General features: G+C 31.7%; 3 protein-coding genes across 8 annotated transcripts; 1 reads left to right on the top strand and 2 right to left on the bottom strand.

Annotated features, from left to right (window-relative positions):
* The first annotated feature begins 29 nt into the window (after positions 1-29).
* Positions 30-5,963, top strand: Ctr1A (Copper transporter 1A). Of its 6 annotated transcripts, XM_089592778.1 has the most exons (7): positions 30-154; positions 266-476; positions 871-980; positions 3,720-3,902; positions 3,987-4,219; positions 4,438-4,467; positions 4,967-5,963. In XM_089592778.1, exons 4-7 carry the CDS (start codon positions 3,720-3,722, stop codon positions 5,166-5,168), a joined length of 648 nt encoding a protein of 215 aa, XP_089448904.1. In that variant the 5' UTR covers positions 30-154; positions 266-476; positions 871-980; the 3' UTR covers positions 5,169-5,963. The 6 variants fall into 6 exon arrangements, with proteins under 6 accessions (XP_089448904.1, XP_089448902.1, XP_089448901.1 ...); XM_089592776.1 differs by lacking the exon at positions 871-980 and having other exon boundaries at positions 279-476; XM_089592775.1 differs by lacking the exon at positions 871-980.
* A 659-nt stretch (positions 5,964-6,622) lies between these two features.
* Rab9 (RAS oncogene family member Rab9) lies at positions 6,623-8,795 on the bottom strand. The gene is made up of 2 exons (XM_014355457.2): positions 7,302-8,795; positions 6,623-7,089 (listed from the first exon to the last, which is right to left on the bottom strand). Exons 1-2 carry the CDS (start codon positions 7,707-7,709, stop codon positions 6,829-6,831), a joined length of 669 nt encoding a protein of 222 aa, XP_014210943.2. The 5' UTR covers positions 7,710-8,795; the 3' UTR covers positions 6,623-6,828.
* A 1,158-nt stretch (positions 8,796-9,953) lies between these two features.
* LOC106641156 (ribosomal protein S6 kinase beta-1-like) lies at positions 9,954-15,468 on the bottom strand. Its single transcript, XM_014355439.2, has 12 exons — positions 14,762-15,468; positions 14,350-14,390; positions 13,982-14,150; positions 13,836-13,919; positions 13,632-13,765; positions 13,043-13,105; positions 12,857-12,985; positions 12,645-12,735; positions 12,343-12,459; positions 12,025-12,264; positions 11,569-11,720; positions 9,954-11,500 (listed from the first exon to the last, which is right to left on the bottom strand). The coding sequence occupies exons 1-12, from the start codon at positions 14,852-14,854 to the stop codon at positions 11,446-11,448; spliced, it is 1,368 nt and encodes a 455-aa protein (XP_014210925.2). The 5' UTR covers positions 14,855-15,468; the 3' UTR covers positions 9,954-11,445.
* Between the last annotated feature and the right edge of the window lie 90 nt (positions 15,469-15,558).

Below are 15,558 nucleotides of genomic sequence, written 5' to 3'. Positions count from 1 at the left end.
TCGTCTTGCAGTGTAAGTATAGCAACAAATCGCCCGCAGAAGTGTAAACGCCGTCAACAACGGAGGGCTGACTGTCTGACCCGAGTGACAGAAAAGTTTGTTACATTTAACTTCAATAGCAGAGTGCAACGAGCTGTGTAGTTAATGTTTACAGGTACTATATTGATGAATTGATAAAATATACATGTGCGGTAATATTGGAGTTTACACACCAATTATAACTGCTAAAAGTAATTTCTAATTGTTGTTACATCACTGATCATAGGTATATATTGCAGAAAAAAAAAGAAGGGCACACTTTGATCTAGTGTTTCCATTGAGAAAACTGTTGACGACCGTTGTAGAAAATAATTAAGTGAGGTTCACTTGTGGAGTGCAGAAAATAAGTTCGTGTCAAGTGAAAGTACACCCAACATACCTCCTCCTGTGCTATCTTTGCTGTGCAGAGCTCAACCGCAGCTTTACCGAGTAAAAAGGTATATAGATATAGGCATAATTAAATCCGAAGTGTACATACGGCTGGTTGGTTTGACGATTGAATTGCGAAAGAGATACAAGTAATACATGTACCTGCATTCCTGTCACCAAGAGTACTGACGCTTTTCTCCCACATCAGTATCAGCTTTCCAGATTGTATTTATTTTACTTATCGAAACATTTTCCAGTTTGTTTATTGTTTACCTACTATCCACTTACGCCCCACCAATATAAAGATACTTACGGCTTTTTCTACCATATGATATGTAATGAGCTCAAACATTTCACTGTACCTACCCTACCTTACTTATATATTTTGGAGTATAGCTGACATACGACAAAAGATCAACAGCCCTGTACTTATATCTACCGATGCTTGTACTGTAATTGCAGTTCCAGTCGTATCTTGCTCTCTTATCGCAGTATACTACTTCCTCGCAGAACCTTGCACGCATTATCTTCGGAGTTTCATCATTTCATCATTTATTGCAATTTTTGCGAAGGTTAGTTTTTCCCATGATTTAATCAGAATTACAATCTTGTACGCGCAAGTGAGAAATATTTAACATTCGCGTTTTTTGTTTTTTGTTTTTTTTTCCTTTCTCTGATCGTTATCGTTTTCTTGTCCACGTGATTTTAACGGTACAAGAACAATCCTTTCACTTTAAGAGCCTGTACTATACCTACAAGCAAAAATGCGTGAGTTCTACGCTCAGATTCAATCAATAAATCGTACATTGATTCTCGTTACATCGATGCAATCAGTAAAATGTTTTTATTTGTTTTTTGCAGCCCGAAAAAATATATTCGTAATAATTTTTAATAATAATAATACATCTCTAACTAGGGGGCCTTTGATACTTCGTTGGTTTTTAAGTTTTGATACAAAATAAAATAATAAACCATTATTGAATTATTCATGCGCTGATTCACGAGCGATGTATGTGTTTCATATTATCTTCGGATAGAATATATAGTACCTAATAGGCATCACTATGAAAAAACCTTGAAAAAAAATAGCATACGCGAGAAACGGAAACAATTCTTGGGGATTCCCTGTTTGGTATAAGCGATGGTTTTCGCTGAGGAATAAAAGTCATTTTAATGTAAATAAACTTTATAACTTCCGAGTAAGCATCAAATCGAAACGCGCACATTTTGTTGAGTTTCGATGAAAATAGCATTAGTCGCTCCAAGTATATCAGTCTAATGTAATACAAGAGTAATAATAAAAATTAAAACTGCTGAATTATTGAATGGCGAATTAGGGAATAATATATCACTTTTCTTGCGTGTGATAAAATGCGATTAAATAAGTATGTCCCTCTGATTATTAGTTATATAATCAGATTCTTTATTTAATTGGTATTAAAAAAAATCGTAATATGACCATCTAATGGAAATAAACCCCATTAATTATCGTAATAATTGTTTATTTATAAAACATGCGTTTACTAGTAACGTATTTTGTATCAGAACTAAAAAAATGTGTTTAATTTTTTTTTGTTTGCTCGTTGTTCAAAGTATAAAAATAAATTTTTTTTCTGAATTTCAAATCATACATTATTTTAGGTTTGTTTGTATAGACACCACTAAGTGGCTTCAATAACTGGCTTTATTGAAACAATTAAAATCAATCAATATGCAACTCAAGAAGCTGTTGAATTAGTAGTGAACTAAAAAATTTAATTCTCTTTCGACCGAAATGCATAACTTGGCCTACAATACGTCAAATTAATGTTTCACTTGAATTTTTTTTATTGAATTATTGAGCAATTTCCACGTACAAAAATATTGACATACGCGTCTCTTAAAGACGGTAGACTGATTTTTCTTGTTAAATTTTACTTTTACGTAATCCTTAATGATCTTCACTGATTTTATTTTATTTTTTTTCTTTAAAGATGATGTTTCATTATCAAACAGTACAACAGCTTTAACTTGAAATCCAATCAAAAATAACTTCGTTGAAACTAGTATGTTTCGACTCATCGATCATTACTGATGGCATTGTTCATTGAACAATAGCAACTCATGGATTTTTCTTGTTAAAAAAAAAATTTTCACGAAGGTATTTCACAAACGTTTCTTAAGAGTCGTACTTTCACGTTTTCAGTGACATAAAAAAATAATGTACAAAATTTGTATTTTTTCTGTTTTCTTTTTTTTTTTTTCAAATTTTTATTCGAACCAATTTTTAATATTCTATGACGTATTGTCGCAAATTTGCTTCTATTCGTGTACCTTGACTTTTTTTATCAAAAGTAACCGCATTTTATTTTATTTTTTTATTGTTGGTGGCTTACCGCAGATTAGGAAGAAAATAAAATATAACATTAAAAGATGGTATTTCAAGTATTTATGAAACCTTGAAGAATTTAAAGAAATTTTGAACGTGTGAAAAAAAAGTAGTTATTACGTAACAAATGTACACAAATACATGCAAATTTGACGCGTTGAACGCGGAATACTTACAAATTATTTTCCAAGCATTAAAACAAAACAGTATTGACCTAATGTGATTTTTACTCGAGTGATCAATATCACTTAACGTATCGAAGCTGAAAAATATGTACAACCCTGTAAAAAAAAGTACCCAACAAATTTGATGCAAAAATTTTTGTGGCAACTTTCATGTTTTATGTTTGACTTTACGGAAGTATGAAACGGAGCTTCGGAATACTGTTTCCCAATATTTTTGAATAATCAAGTAAATATACGGTATATTCTTTGAAATGGAAAAACCAGTTGATGTATTGTTAGCGTTCGTATATTGGAATACAATGTCACACGCATACACCCACATACATCCACAAAAAGCTTATCATGTCGGAAACAGTTTTGGCGCGAGGAACTAAAAAATTTATGAGTATTATAAAAACAACCAAGTACACGATTCTTCTTGAAGAATCCAACAGCTAGGCTTATTTCACCTATCGTTTACTGTTTAAACACATCTGGTGTTGTTGATTTTTTTTTTGAAAAACATTTCTCGCTGTATTCGTGTAATACAAGTAGCTTAACTTACGAAGAACACCGTGCTTATACGCATATATAAGGTAGGGCTGGTACATTTATCATCTGAAAAAAAGTTAAACTAGAATATACGTAAAAGTTATGTAGCAAAACAATTTTTACAGTTTAAAGTATTTAGATAAAATTTTACTTGGAGAAAAATACATATTAAAAAAAAAAGTTTATTTTTACCAAGAAATTAATTGAACAACGTTGTACAATTTCAGATGTCCCATGATCATGCGTCAATGGCACATGGGCTGGGTACTATTCCCACAAACTCAGGACACTTGAATCATAATATGGACTCGGCACATCACCACCACATGATGGATCATGGGAATATGAACTCCCCACATGATGCTGTCGATGCCACAGATTCTTGTGCGACTACGTCTCATATGATGCACGTGAGTCTGTGGACATATTCATCTTTATTCGGTGTTCACTAAAATTCTTTAAATTTTACGTTTTCATTGTAAAAATTCTTTCAGATGGCCTTCCACGGGGGCTTCTGTGAGACTGTTCTCTTTGATGCGTGGAAAATTTCGTCGATTTCGGGTCTCATTGGATCCATCATTGGAATAATAATCATGTCCGCACTCTACGAAGGTCTCAAGTATTACAGAGAGTATTTGTTTTGGAAAACGTATAATGCTTTGCAGTACAGAAGCGTTTCCATGCCACAAGAAAAAAATGGCATCAATAGTGAAAATCGTGTTGTTCAGTGAGTATTTTAATTTTTTGCTTCTCATCTATATTTCATTACATCAATATTACTTTAATAATACTTAACATTTCACGGACAATGTATAATTCATTTTTCAAACTTATTTGTTAATGACAATTTTTACACGATCTTTAATGAAATTCAAGACAAACCCAATTCACACAACTAACAAAATTTTTAACACTTTTCAAATTTTATCGTTTTGATCATTGTAGTATGGTCGGGGAAGTTGTTTACAAGCAACCGTAAGTTATTAGCAAAAATAAATATTTTTACTGTCTGTTAATAATCACTTGAATGCAATTTCATTTACTATAATTCTTAGAGCTTTGTTGTTTATTTTCTTTGACAAAGCTATCTGTTGCTTTTCAAATTTCCTTTGCGTATATTTTTTTTTTTTTTTTTTTTTGTGATAGTATTACCTTTACTTTTAAAAACTATCTTATCGACTTTTTTTATTTAAATGCATCATTGTTGATATTTAATTCATGCTGTATTGATTTCTTCATTTGTGAGAAATCACCTTATTTCAAACTATTTTATAAGGTAGACATTTTTACGAGTTAATTTATTTGAGTTTTGATTGTCAGATGATTCATAGTGTAAAAAATCTATAGTCACTTGAACTGACATTATATGACATTTTTAGTGCAATTGTATGTTTTGATCAAACTGCACAGTTATGTTTAAAAAATAATTCAAGAATTTTGATCGTCATAATTAATCTTGTATTTTTGTTGATAGGCCAACGATGCTTTCTTGGATGCATGCCTTTCAAACCGTGCTGCATATAGTGCAAGTTATTTTGTCATATTTCCTTATGCTGATCTTCATGACGTACAATTCGTGGCTCTGTGCTGGAGTGGTAGTAGGTGCAGCTATTGGATACTTCTTATTTGGTTGGAAAAAATCGGTTATAGTAGACGTCACTGAACACTGCCATTAATTTGAGTATAACGACTTCCCAATGTATTTGGGAATTTGCCTTATGACTTTTTTTGTAAAATTATCATTTTGCTATGTAAAGAATGAACTTAAATAGCACAATTTTTTATATAAATATACCTGAGTGTAACAAGGACTAAGTTAAATTTCATAAAAGCTATTCCAAAAGATGTAAAAATCATGTGTACAAACAATATAAAGCTATTGTGTGACAAAATTAAAATGGAATAACTCAAAGACTAATAATATGAAATTTAGTTGTATCAAACTAAACACAAATTTTTTGTTAATTAAAAAAAGTAATACTCTACTGTAACTAATTAACACAAAACAGATATTTTCAAAATTACATGATAGTCATGTGCTTCCGTTCTCGTCGCAAAAAAATATGATATGGTATCTTTATATTTCATGTTGAAACAAGTATTTATATGGAAAATAAAAAAGCAATTCGAAGAAAATAAATTTTTTATGTCAACGGATACTCGTGAAATTAAAATATTATTCGTTGGGTTTGCGTTGGAAAAAAAACTGAAAATTCAACTACATGAAATGGTACAGATGCGCAAGATATTGAGTTATTTACTGTGTAAAATAAAATTAAGCCCATCGTGGGAGAATATTGTTTTATGTTTCTTCCACCACGTTGAAACCTGTTGATTATAGGGTTTAATGACTGTATTAAACATGTAAAAAAATATTGTAAATGCTTGGTAATATTTTTTAATAAAAATAGGTATATATATTATTGTGTAAACATGTTGAAAATTTTATTAAAATCGATCAGCGATGGATTCTTACCTACTAATAAGCTTTGTATAAATCTATTTTGTAAAAATGATTTTTTTACTTAAAAAGAATTTTACAAGTACAGTATTTACTTACTGAGTTGTTAAAACGCTACCATTTTTTTTTTTTTTTTTAAATAAATTACATATTTTGTTGTGCAAAAAAAAAATTATACAAATCTCGCATACATTTATCGTTACCCAAGCCGAAAGCGTGAATCCTATTTAAACAATTTCGTTTTTTTACGTACATTCTTAAGTATGCTGACAAAGGTGGGATACGAAAAATTTTAATTAAAAATATTTGTCCTCATCTAAAGAAAATTTGTGAAGTTTATACACCGTGCCTTCTTAAATACGTATCTTATTTTCATTAAATACAATTTATTTTCGTAAAAGAAATTGAAAGAAGTGCTGGTCTACTTAATTACAATAGAAGTTTTCTAATCGGAGAATCATCAAGAACAGTGAATCATCTGCAATTTTCTTAGATGTTTATATAAATAAATAAATTATGCGCTATCAGTTTGTTAAAATACACTCAAAAACAACTCTACTAAACATAGCATTTCGAGTATATGGATATAGCAAAAAAATTATTTATTAGGTGAATAAAGCTTTTTGTTTTGAATTTTGTAAGTTTTTATAAAAAATTGTTTTACCGGCAACTATAATGCTAGAATGACTTTATTTGAAGCAAGTCTATTGCAGACCGTAATTTTAAAGATAGCTTACGTAAAACATTGAAGTTAAGTGTTATGTCTTTGTGCACACAAAGATTCTTAACGTTATATTTATACACTTATTTTTTGTTAATATAATTTTTACAATTTTTACACTCCGAAGCATTAATACTGATAATGTTAAAAATACTCAATCCGATCCAGAAATGGGCATACAGCAGCCTGAGCGATGTGTGGATTGTTGTTTTGATAGATCAACTGTATCTTCTATGAAGGGATGCTCTATCCGAGCTTCAAGTTTTGCCCATGCTGCTACAGCAGCACCAAATGCGGTTTCTACATTAGTAGCATTTTTAGCGGAAGTTTCTACAAGTGGCAAGTCACCATTTTTCAAGCACCATGCTTTTGCTTCTTCGGTTGATATTACTTTTTCTGATTCTGGCACATCCACCTGTTTTGAACATTTTTTTTTATATGTAAGCCATACTTTTACAGTTTCAATGTGATTCAGACCATATACATTTTTTTCTCAACAGCCATGCAAAAATTCCAATTCATTATTTCTATTTAATCTTTGTCAAGTGTCACTATGTATTAAGCTGGATATTTTAATGAGTGGGAACAAATTTCATTTGATACAGGTAAAAAAAAAAGCCAACTTACCTTGTTGCCAACAATTATAAATGGAAACGCTGATTCTTCTCGCACGTCAGCATAGTTAAGGAATTCTGTTTTCCAGAGAGACAAGTTTTGAAAACTGTCTCTGTCATTAACTGCATAAGTGAGCAAACAAATGTCAGATCCTCTGTAAAATGGAGTCCTTAATGTTTTGAATCTTTCTTGACCTGCAGTGTCCCAAATTTGTAACATATAGGATTCTCCTCCTATGTCAATTTCTTTGTTCAAGAACTCAACTCCAATAGTATGAAAGCTTTGTTCTTCGAAACGATCCGACACAAATCGGTTCATAAGGCAAGATTTTCCTACTCCGCCATCACCCAAAATAACAACTTTCAGTAGTGTAGATTTTTGTAAATTGCGATTTGAACTACTTGCCTTTGTTGGAATCATTATTAAAAATTTCACACAATGAAATATATTTCTTCAAATGCTTATAAATCAACTAAGCAAGTTATATGATAAAATAACAGATTGAGCACTTGAAATCGTTTCCTAATTAAGCAAAGTCACGTGAGAGAAATTTTTTTTTAAGCATGAACAAAGAAAATAAAGATGCCAGTCAAGTATGAAATAAAAAATCTGTTTCTGTACAAAAGCAGTACACAAATTAAAAGATCGAGAACTGAAAACGTTAAAATCTTTACTCGAGTTCCTCAACATTATAGTTTAAAAAACTGACAACAAAAAGTTTGATCAGGTAGAGTGAACACAAAATAGTGACAGTGTGCCACAAAGTACTAACTGGGCTGTAGCCTTGTTCGGAGCGTTATCATTGTTGATTTTATTAGATAATATAGAAGCTGCGATAGTCGTTTTTATTTTTCATCAAAAAAACATCGTGAGTGTATTGGAGAAGCTCAAGAAATAGAAATAGCACAATGAGTCACTAGGTCATTTAATTTTCATTAAATTAAAAGTAAGTATGTTGTAATCCTGTGCAGTATGTAACAATGCATCTTGCAGCATGATAGTTGAGAGCAAATTTTCAACTACACTCATTGTAGGCTGAAAAAACTTGCTACCATAGTGTTTCTCTACACCATTAATGTCACACTAAACTTGCCATCGTTACACTGAAGTCTGAGCTTCCAAGCCAAGACTTATTCAACACATCCTACACATCACTATGACTGTATGACTGCGTGAATATCGACAGCATCGAGACATCCAAAACAACAGTGATGTCGCACACTAACGTCTTTGAAATGTCCGAGTACCTTGAGTCTTGATGACGTACGATTGGGGTGGGTAGGTTCACATAATATATACATACTACGTGATTATTATAATGCACTACGCCCGACTAAAGTTAATTCACGACCCATACTACATTAAATCCATCAATGAAATAGGATAGTTAACGATAACCAGGCAGTCAATGAGAAACTTTCACTTATGGCTAGTAGGTCGTGAATTAAGGCGCAGCAGCTGACAAGGTACAGCAGTACATGGCACATGCAGGTATTGCAGGTGCCATTAAACAATGCAAGCTTATTCGCTGTGATGTATTGCGCATAACATGACGTAAATACCTATGTCGAAGACTCGAAACCTCAGCTGCTCAGCAGTAGACAAAAAAATTGACGTCAAAAAAAGTAAACCGAGACTGGTCATAAAAAGCATTAGTCAAATCACAAGTTAAAACTTGGGTACAAAACTATTTGTATGAAAATTTTATCAATATTTCAAACTTTTATATGGTTCGTAACAAAGAGGAAAACAAAAAAGTTGAACTTTCCCGTTATTTGGTACATGGCCAGTTTCTTTTGCACAACAACGTAAATTTAAAGGTATAATTTTTTAAGTAGTTAATTATGAATTGACTTATATTCAAGTGCCATAAATTGCTAGTGTCTAATGGATTGGTAAATAAGTTTAACAAAGGGGGTGATTAGGGAGGTAATATTAATGACAATAAAATAAATAAACAAAAATGGGACAGAAGTGTTGTACATACTGCTATACCAATGGGATATACTTATGTGAACAAGTAGCTGAAATTATTCAAATATATTTAATAATGAAAAACTTTTTATTTTTCAGCATTTATTTTCAATAGTAACATAACGAGCAAATGCTTCTTTTATTTTAATACATTTTTTATACAATGTTTTCGTAGCACTTTTTTATTTCAATGTTCACTCACTCTAACAATTTATAATATTTAATCAGAAAACAATTTAATTATATTTTCAAGGTGCACTGATAAACTGTCAAATTTCAAGTTAGGTACGATTTTTTAAATTAATAATGCAATCAATATCGAATTACTGTAAGTTTACACTTTCTTCACATTACATTGTTAAAAAAGTTGTATCATTTTGTTTAAACACAGATGACTAGATGCTATCTTAAAATTTTCAAAGTACAGATACCATAAAAAATATGTTAAAAAAACTAGAACCCTATAGTATTATAATGTAAACTGTAGTTATTTCAATCATTTCCATTGAAAAAATTTATAAAAAACGTTTTAAATTCTGTAATCATCCCATTCGTTATTGATCAACAATTATAAAATGCTATAGACACAATTTTTTATATCGTACATTATGTATATTATATAAAAATTGATTCAATTTTCTATTTTGAAACAGGGGGCAGTTTTTATCGGCACTTGACGAGGTTATTGCATTTCTTATTTTTTTTTTTTTTTCAGATTACAGTGAAAGCACAACCATTCGATTATATTATTATAAATTGTATGTTTATATTACTTTTAAGTAGGCACAAAATCAAATATATACTCATATATAAAACAGGATTATAGTACTTTAAAATTAAGATAATGCTCTGCTCGCGAAGTGTCGTATTGTATGTAGTTGAGTGTATGTTATATACAATGCAATTTAATTATGAAACATAGTCTTGTTTATACTACAATGTAAAGGCTATCATTGCCATTGTTTTTTGATGTTACATAATCTACTTCATTCAAGTGATTTTTCATTCATATTAAATTCTCACGTTTCACATTGAAAATAAAATAAAGTAGTACAAAATGTGCAATATACAACAACTCTGCACGTAGCATGTGCGTTTATATAGGTCCAAACATATACATGATTCTTTAATAAAGTTCCCTTAAGTGTTCTCACTATAAAATACAAAAATTGTTTTTGATCAGGCAGTTTATGCTGTTTTTTTGTGATTCCATGTTTTGATATTTTTTTATTAAATATTTTATTTGTGACTTCTAATTTAAACATTTTTTGTTCGAACTGTTGATTCTTATTTATGATTTTTTAAATTAGGTAAAAATCGTTTTTTCTAATCACTCAACTATCATCAAATTTCAATGTCCTTTCAGCAGCATTAAATTTTATAAAATTTTTTTTTTTTAGACATCATTACAAGGAGATTAACACTCATTATAAAGTAGTGGTCAGTTTCAAAATCATAGACAATTTCAATATTTCAGAAAAGTACAAAGTTTTAGCAAAGTTTCTTACAAGCATATTCAAACTTAAGTATTAATTTATACTCGATAATAGATACCAAGCAAGTATTGCCAATTGATATACATTGATGTTTTACATCATTTTAATGCACAAATTTTTTTTCTACATGAGTCACCTCTGTTAATTGCAATGACAAACTAACTTTACGATTTTTTGAAAATTAATAATACTAGTGATTTTTCGCTAAAAATAATCAAAAATTGCTAAATTAAACGTAAACTTCAAACTCTTTATAAACTTTAGAGTCAAGAAATAATTTTAAAAAGTAACATGGGAAAATTAAACGTTTCTTAGATTACAACAATATCAACGACAACCTTTAAAAATTATCTGTTAAAGGCGTTGAATCCTTTTTTACTTCTATTGACTTCTTCATGTAATTATATGCATACGTATGTTTATATAAATTTAATAGGTTGAAGTTATTAAATGAATCATTGGCATATTATTTACTTAGAATAGTACTTCAAGTAACTTAAATTTTAGAATTTGAAACCCTATCTATTGACGACACTAATATACTGAAAAGTTCAGGCTGTATAAAATGTATTGTACATAAGTAAAGTAAAATAATTTATCTATGACGTATCTACATTCAGAAAGGTTACCGCGATATAAACATAGTTTTAAGAAGTCTAGTAATCATGGGATAACATACCAAGGCCTTATCCTATTTCAACCATTTCTGCGTCTTCTAAGCCTTGCCCCATGCCGTTATGCCTGAAAAAAGTTTTACTTAAAAATCAAGTTGGTCGATAGAATTAGTTCCTTAAAAATTTTAATGTTACCTGTGATTCTGTACGTGTGAAATGTGCAAATTAAAATGACTGTTACGTGGCGAAAAGCCGCGTACATTGTTTTTACGAGGACTTCTGGCGTTTATTATTCTAGGTTCTGAATACATATCTTCCAATATACTTGGCGCAACATAGGTGAAACCCTAAAAAAAGTATAGTTATTTAGGAGTTGAAAAATAATTTTTTATCTCAGTCGGACATTAGTGGTAACACTTTTTTATACATAGGGTATGTTTTTGTAAATTTTTAATTATGCCCTGCTATAATAGAGGATAATTGTACAAGTGCTAGTACAACGAAACGTAAATGACAATAATTTGGTTTATATTATGGTAAAAGTTATTGTCTAGTTTATTACAATTTTAACATTAAAAAAAAGTCAGCCAGCCCTGGAAAAAATGGGCGAATATTTTAAAAATATCTACAATGGGTACAATAAGTATTCACCTGAAAAATTTGGTTAGCCGATTCACTGAGTGTACATTCGGCAGGCGAATCGATGGGTGCCGACGTTGTAAACCGTTTGTCAAATTGTGAGACATCATCTTCACTTGATAATTTAGGTCTAAATGGAGGTTCCAACTTACGAGATATGACATCATTCCAATTAATGTGCTTGAAAAAGTTGTGATTTTTAATTTGCTCAGCATCCGCTGAACCCGAACCCAAACGTAACGGAACTTGCCTCTAGATTAATATAAAGATTGAGTTATTTTATTTTTTTTAAAACATCTTAACACATCTAATGCCTGAGACAAAATATACCTTTAACAATTTTCTAACAAGATCTCGTGCATCTTGCGTGAGATACTGAGGTAAATTTAGTTTTCCTTTTAATATTTTTTCAATAGTAGACCGTCTATTATTAGCTGTAAAAGGAGGCTGTAAATCATAAAATTTTTTTAAATTTTATTTTACACATCAGTTGTAAAAAATATTATTGATAAGTAACAAAATTGTATAAGTCGTGGTATAACAACTAGAAGTATACCCTATTTTAATTTGAACAGTAATTCCTAGTAATGACTTAACGACACATGAACTTTTAATGTAAAAATAAAACTTACAGCACCAGTCAACATGTCATACATAAGTGTACCAAGACTCCACCAGTCAACTGCCTTTCCATGTCCATTTCTGGTCAAGATTTCAGGAGCCCTAAAATTTTATATAACACTTAAAAGTTCGAACAAAAAAATTCGGATAATCAATGAAAAATATTGAAATTTTGTCAAAGTTATTTGCTAGAATATCATTAAAAATTATTTTTAATACTTGCATGTATTCAATCGTGCCACAAAATGTGTGAGTGACATGGCCGTCTTCAATATGCTCCTTACATAGTCCAAAATCAGTCAATTTAATGTGCCCTTCAGCATCCAGTAAAATGTTTTCTGGTTTCAAATCTCTGAAAGAATACTCATCATGATTATCACTTGTATTGAAAATGTTTTAAATTTCTTACCTATAAATGATTCCTTGCAAATGAAGATGTTGCAATGCTAATATAATTTCAGACAGGTAGAAGCTGATAAAGTAACAAAATTAAGAGATATAGTAGCTGCATAAGTTTTGCGATACGATATAACGCGTCATGATGTTACAACTTAGCCACTCAAGACACTGTTTTAGTGACAAAGCGGATTATTTTAATGTGAGAGAGCGTGACATTGCATACCGAGTTAAAAAATACCATACCACTCTCTCTCTCTCTCTCTTTATATCAAGAGCTCATTGAATCGACTTGAGAGATATGGAAACTCAAGCTCAAACAAAGCCTTACTACGCTTCCGTCTACATGATGCCCCCCAATAATGATGCTTAAAGATCGGTCGTGTGACAAAAAATTATGACGGGCAATCCCCAGTTGCGGAGATCTTTTTGTAAATACAAACTTACGAATTGCTTGATTTTATAGGACCGTCCGAGTTATAACTGATTGTATTGTATAGAAAAATCAAAATGTTGCTTATAATTTTTTGACACGTTATATCGCAAACACCATATATGATTGATATAATTAATGGAAAAATTTTCGATAAATATATACTGACCACGCTGTGTCTTCTAAAAATATGCCTTCGTAATTTAGATGCCTAAAAAGTTCACCACCGCACATATATTCAAGTATTAAATACAGTTTACCTCCAGTTTGAAAGGCATACATAAGGTCAACGATGAATGGATGCTGCAATATTGATACAAAGTCTTACTTTTACTAATAAAAAGCTTATTTAGAAAAGCAAAACTAAATGTACCTTAACAGCTTCTAAAATATTTCTTTCAGCTTTGGTGTGAGCCGTGTCTTTTTGATTCCTTATTATTGATGCCTTACGTAACACCTAAAAAATGCAGATGAATTAAATTATGCAAAGATTTTTTTTCAATCTAACAGTCAACTCACCTTCATAGCAAAAAGAGTGCCATTGTCATTTCCAGTAGTCTTACGAACTTGGAATACCTTGCCATAACCACCTCTTCCTATAACCTTGCATATTTGAAAATCGTTTTGTCCTACTTTTTCCCTTCCCACATTTTGTTCGGATATTGTTACAGTTTCGATTCCATCAGTCCTGTTAAAGAAGAACATAGTACTGTAGTTAAGTTAGGTCAATAATTATCATCCACAAAAATATGTCGTATTCAATAATAAAATTTTGTAACAGAGTGATACAGCAAATTTTTGAGTGTTAAACAATAATAAAAGGATATAATAAAGTTTTTAAGAAACAGGTACAAAAATGCAATAAAAAGAACTATTCTAATACTTACTGGAGGATTTCGTTAACATTTGGATTGTCATCATACCCCTCCTGAAGTAGTAAACAAAAGAGAGATAAGTACATGTTATATTAAGTGTTAATTTTGGTAAATTTGAACAATTGTAGCAGAAGGACGTTTTAAGTATACAAGTGGTGAATCAAAAATATCAAAACAGTTATTAAATAGAATACAGAGGAGAAATGCCCTACTTGCAGCTTAACATAAGGTGCTCGGGAAAAGGATGCCAGAAGACGATGGAACTCAGTACTGTGGATCCAACAAAATTTCAGGTAGAACCTGTAGGAATGAGGAAAAGGAGATTGGTCCAAACAGACCAGGTTTACACACAGCACTAAGACAGTCTGGCCAGAGGGTAATAAACAAAGAACACAAAAAAACAAAAAGGGTGATCTGGGTGTACCTCAGTAATTTCAATAACATCATCATCGTCCTCAGAGTCCTCTTTCTGCACAATATCCCCGTCCGTTAACTCAATGTCAAAGACCGCTGCCATGTCTCGCGAGTGTTGAAATGTCTTTATTTTTCCTTATCCGCGGAATTTAACCAAAGTTGGCGAAGACCTACTATTCGCCAAATTGTCTACAAACGTTCAGGCTGGGTGACGGACTGACAATGACGAGACAGCAGCTGCTGAGCCCGACAGAGGTATGCACTGTGTAAGCGCGTGTGGGCGAGCTCGTTTTCTCGTCGTGCGCGTTTCCACGCGTGGCTCCCACGCCCCCAGTCTCCGTATACTCTCCGAGATAGGTATATTAGGTATATACAAGATAAATATAGTGTAACCTTAATGAAAGTGATAAATGAAGACGTGCGAACAACTTGAACGTGAGTATAGGTAATGTTCCCTGGAATGAACCTGCTGGACCAGCAGGTGGACCGAGACAGACTGAGAAATCTGCGTGTCTGCGACCTGCCTGTAACTCGTTGGTGTAGGGCTATCAGTGCTATCTGCCTACTGCTCTTAATATCAAAAAATACCTATATGCCCTATAATAACTTCACTGTAAACCTAACAGAATATGGTCTTTAATTGATCGGGTTTCGCACAATTCGACCCACAAAAGACGAGAGAGAGGCAACCCACGAGACTTTGAGATGCCACACCATAAGACCCTGCAAGAAATACTCGCGCCCTCGCGCGCGTAGGTCGGTTATGTCGTATATGTCTCATGTGCGTGACGTACACATACGGTGTGT

Source organism: Copidosoma floridanum, unplaced genomic scaffold (genome assembly GCF_036245765.1).
Source record: "Copidosoma floridanum isolate Cflo_tuat_1 unplaced genomic scaffold, Cflo_Japanese_pri ptg000019l, whole genome shotgun sequence".
NCBI classification, from domain to species: Eukaryota; Metazoa; Arthropoda; class Insecta; order Hymenoptera; family Encyrtidae; genus Copidosoma; species Copidosoma floridanum.
This window is presented reverse-complemented; position numbering and strand designations above follow the sequence as displayed.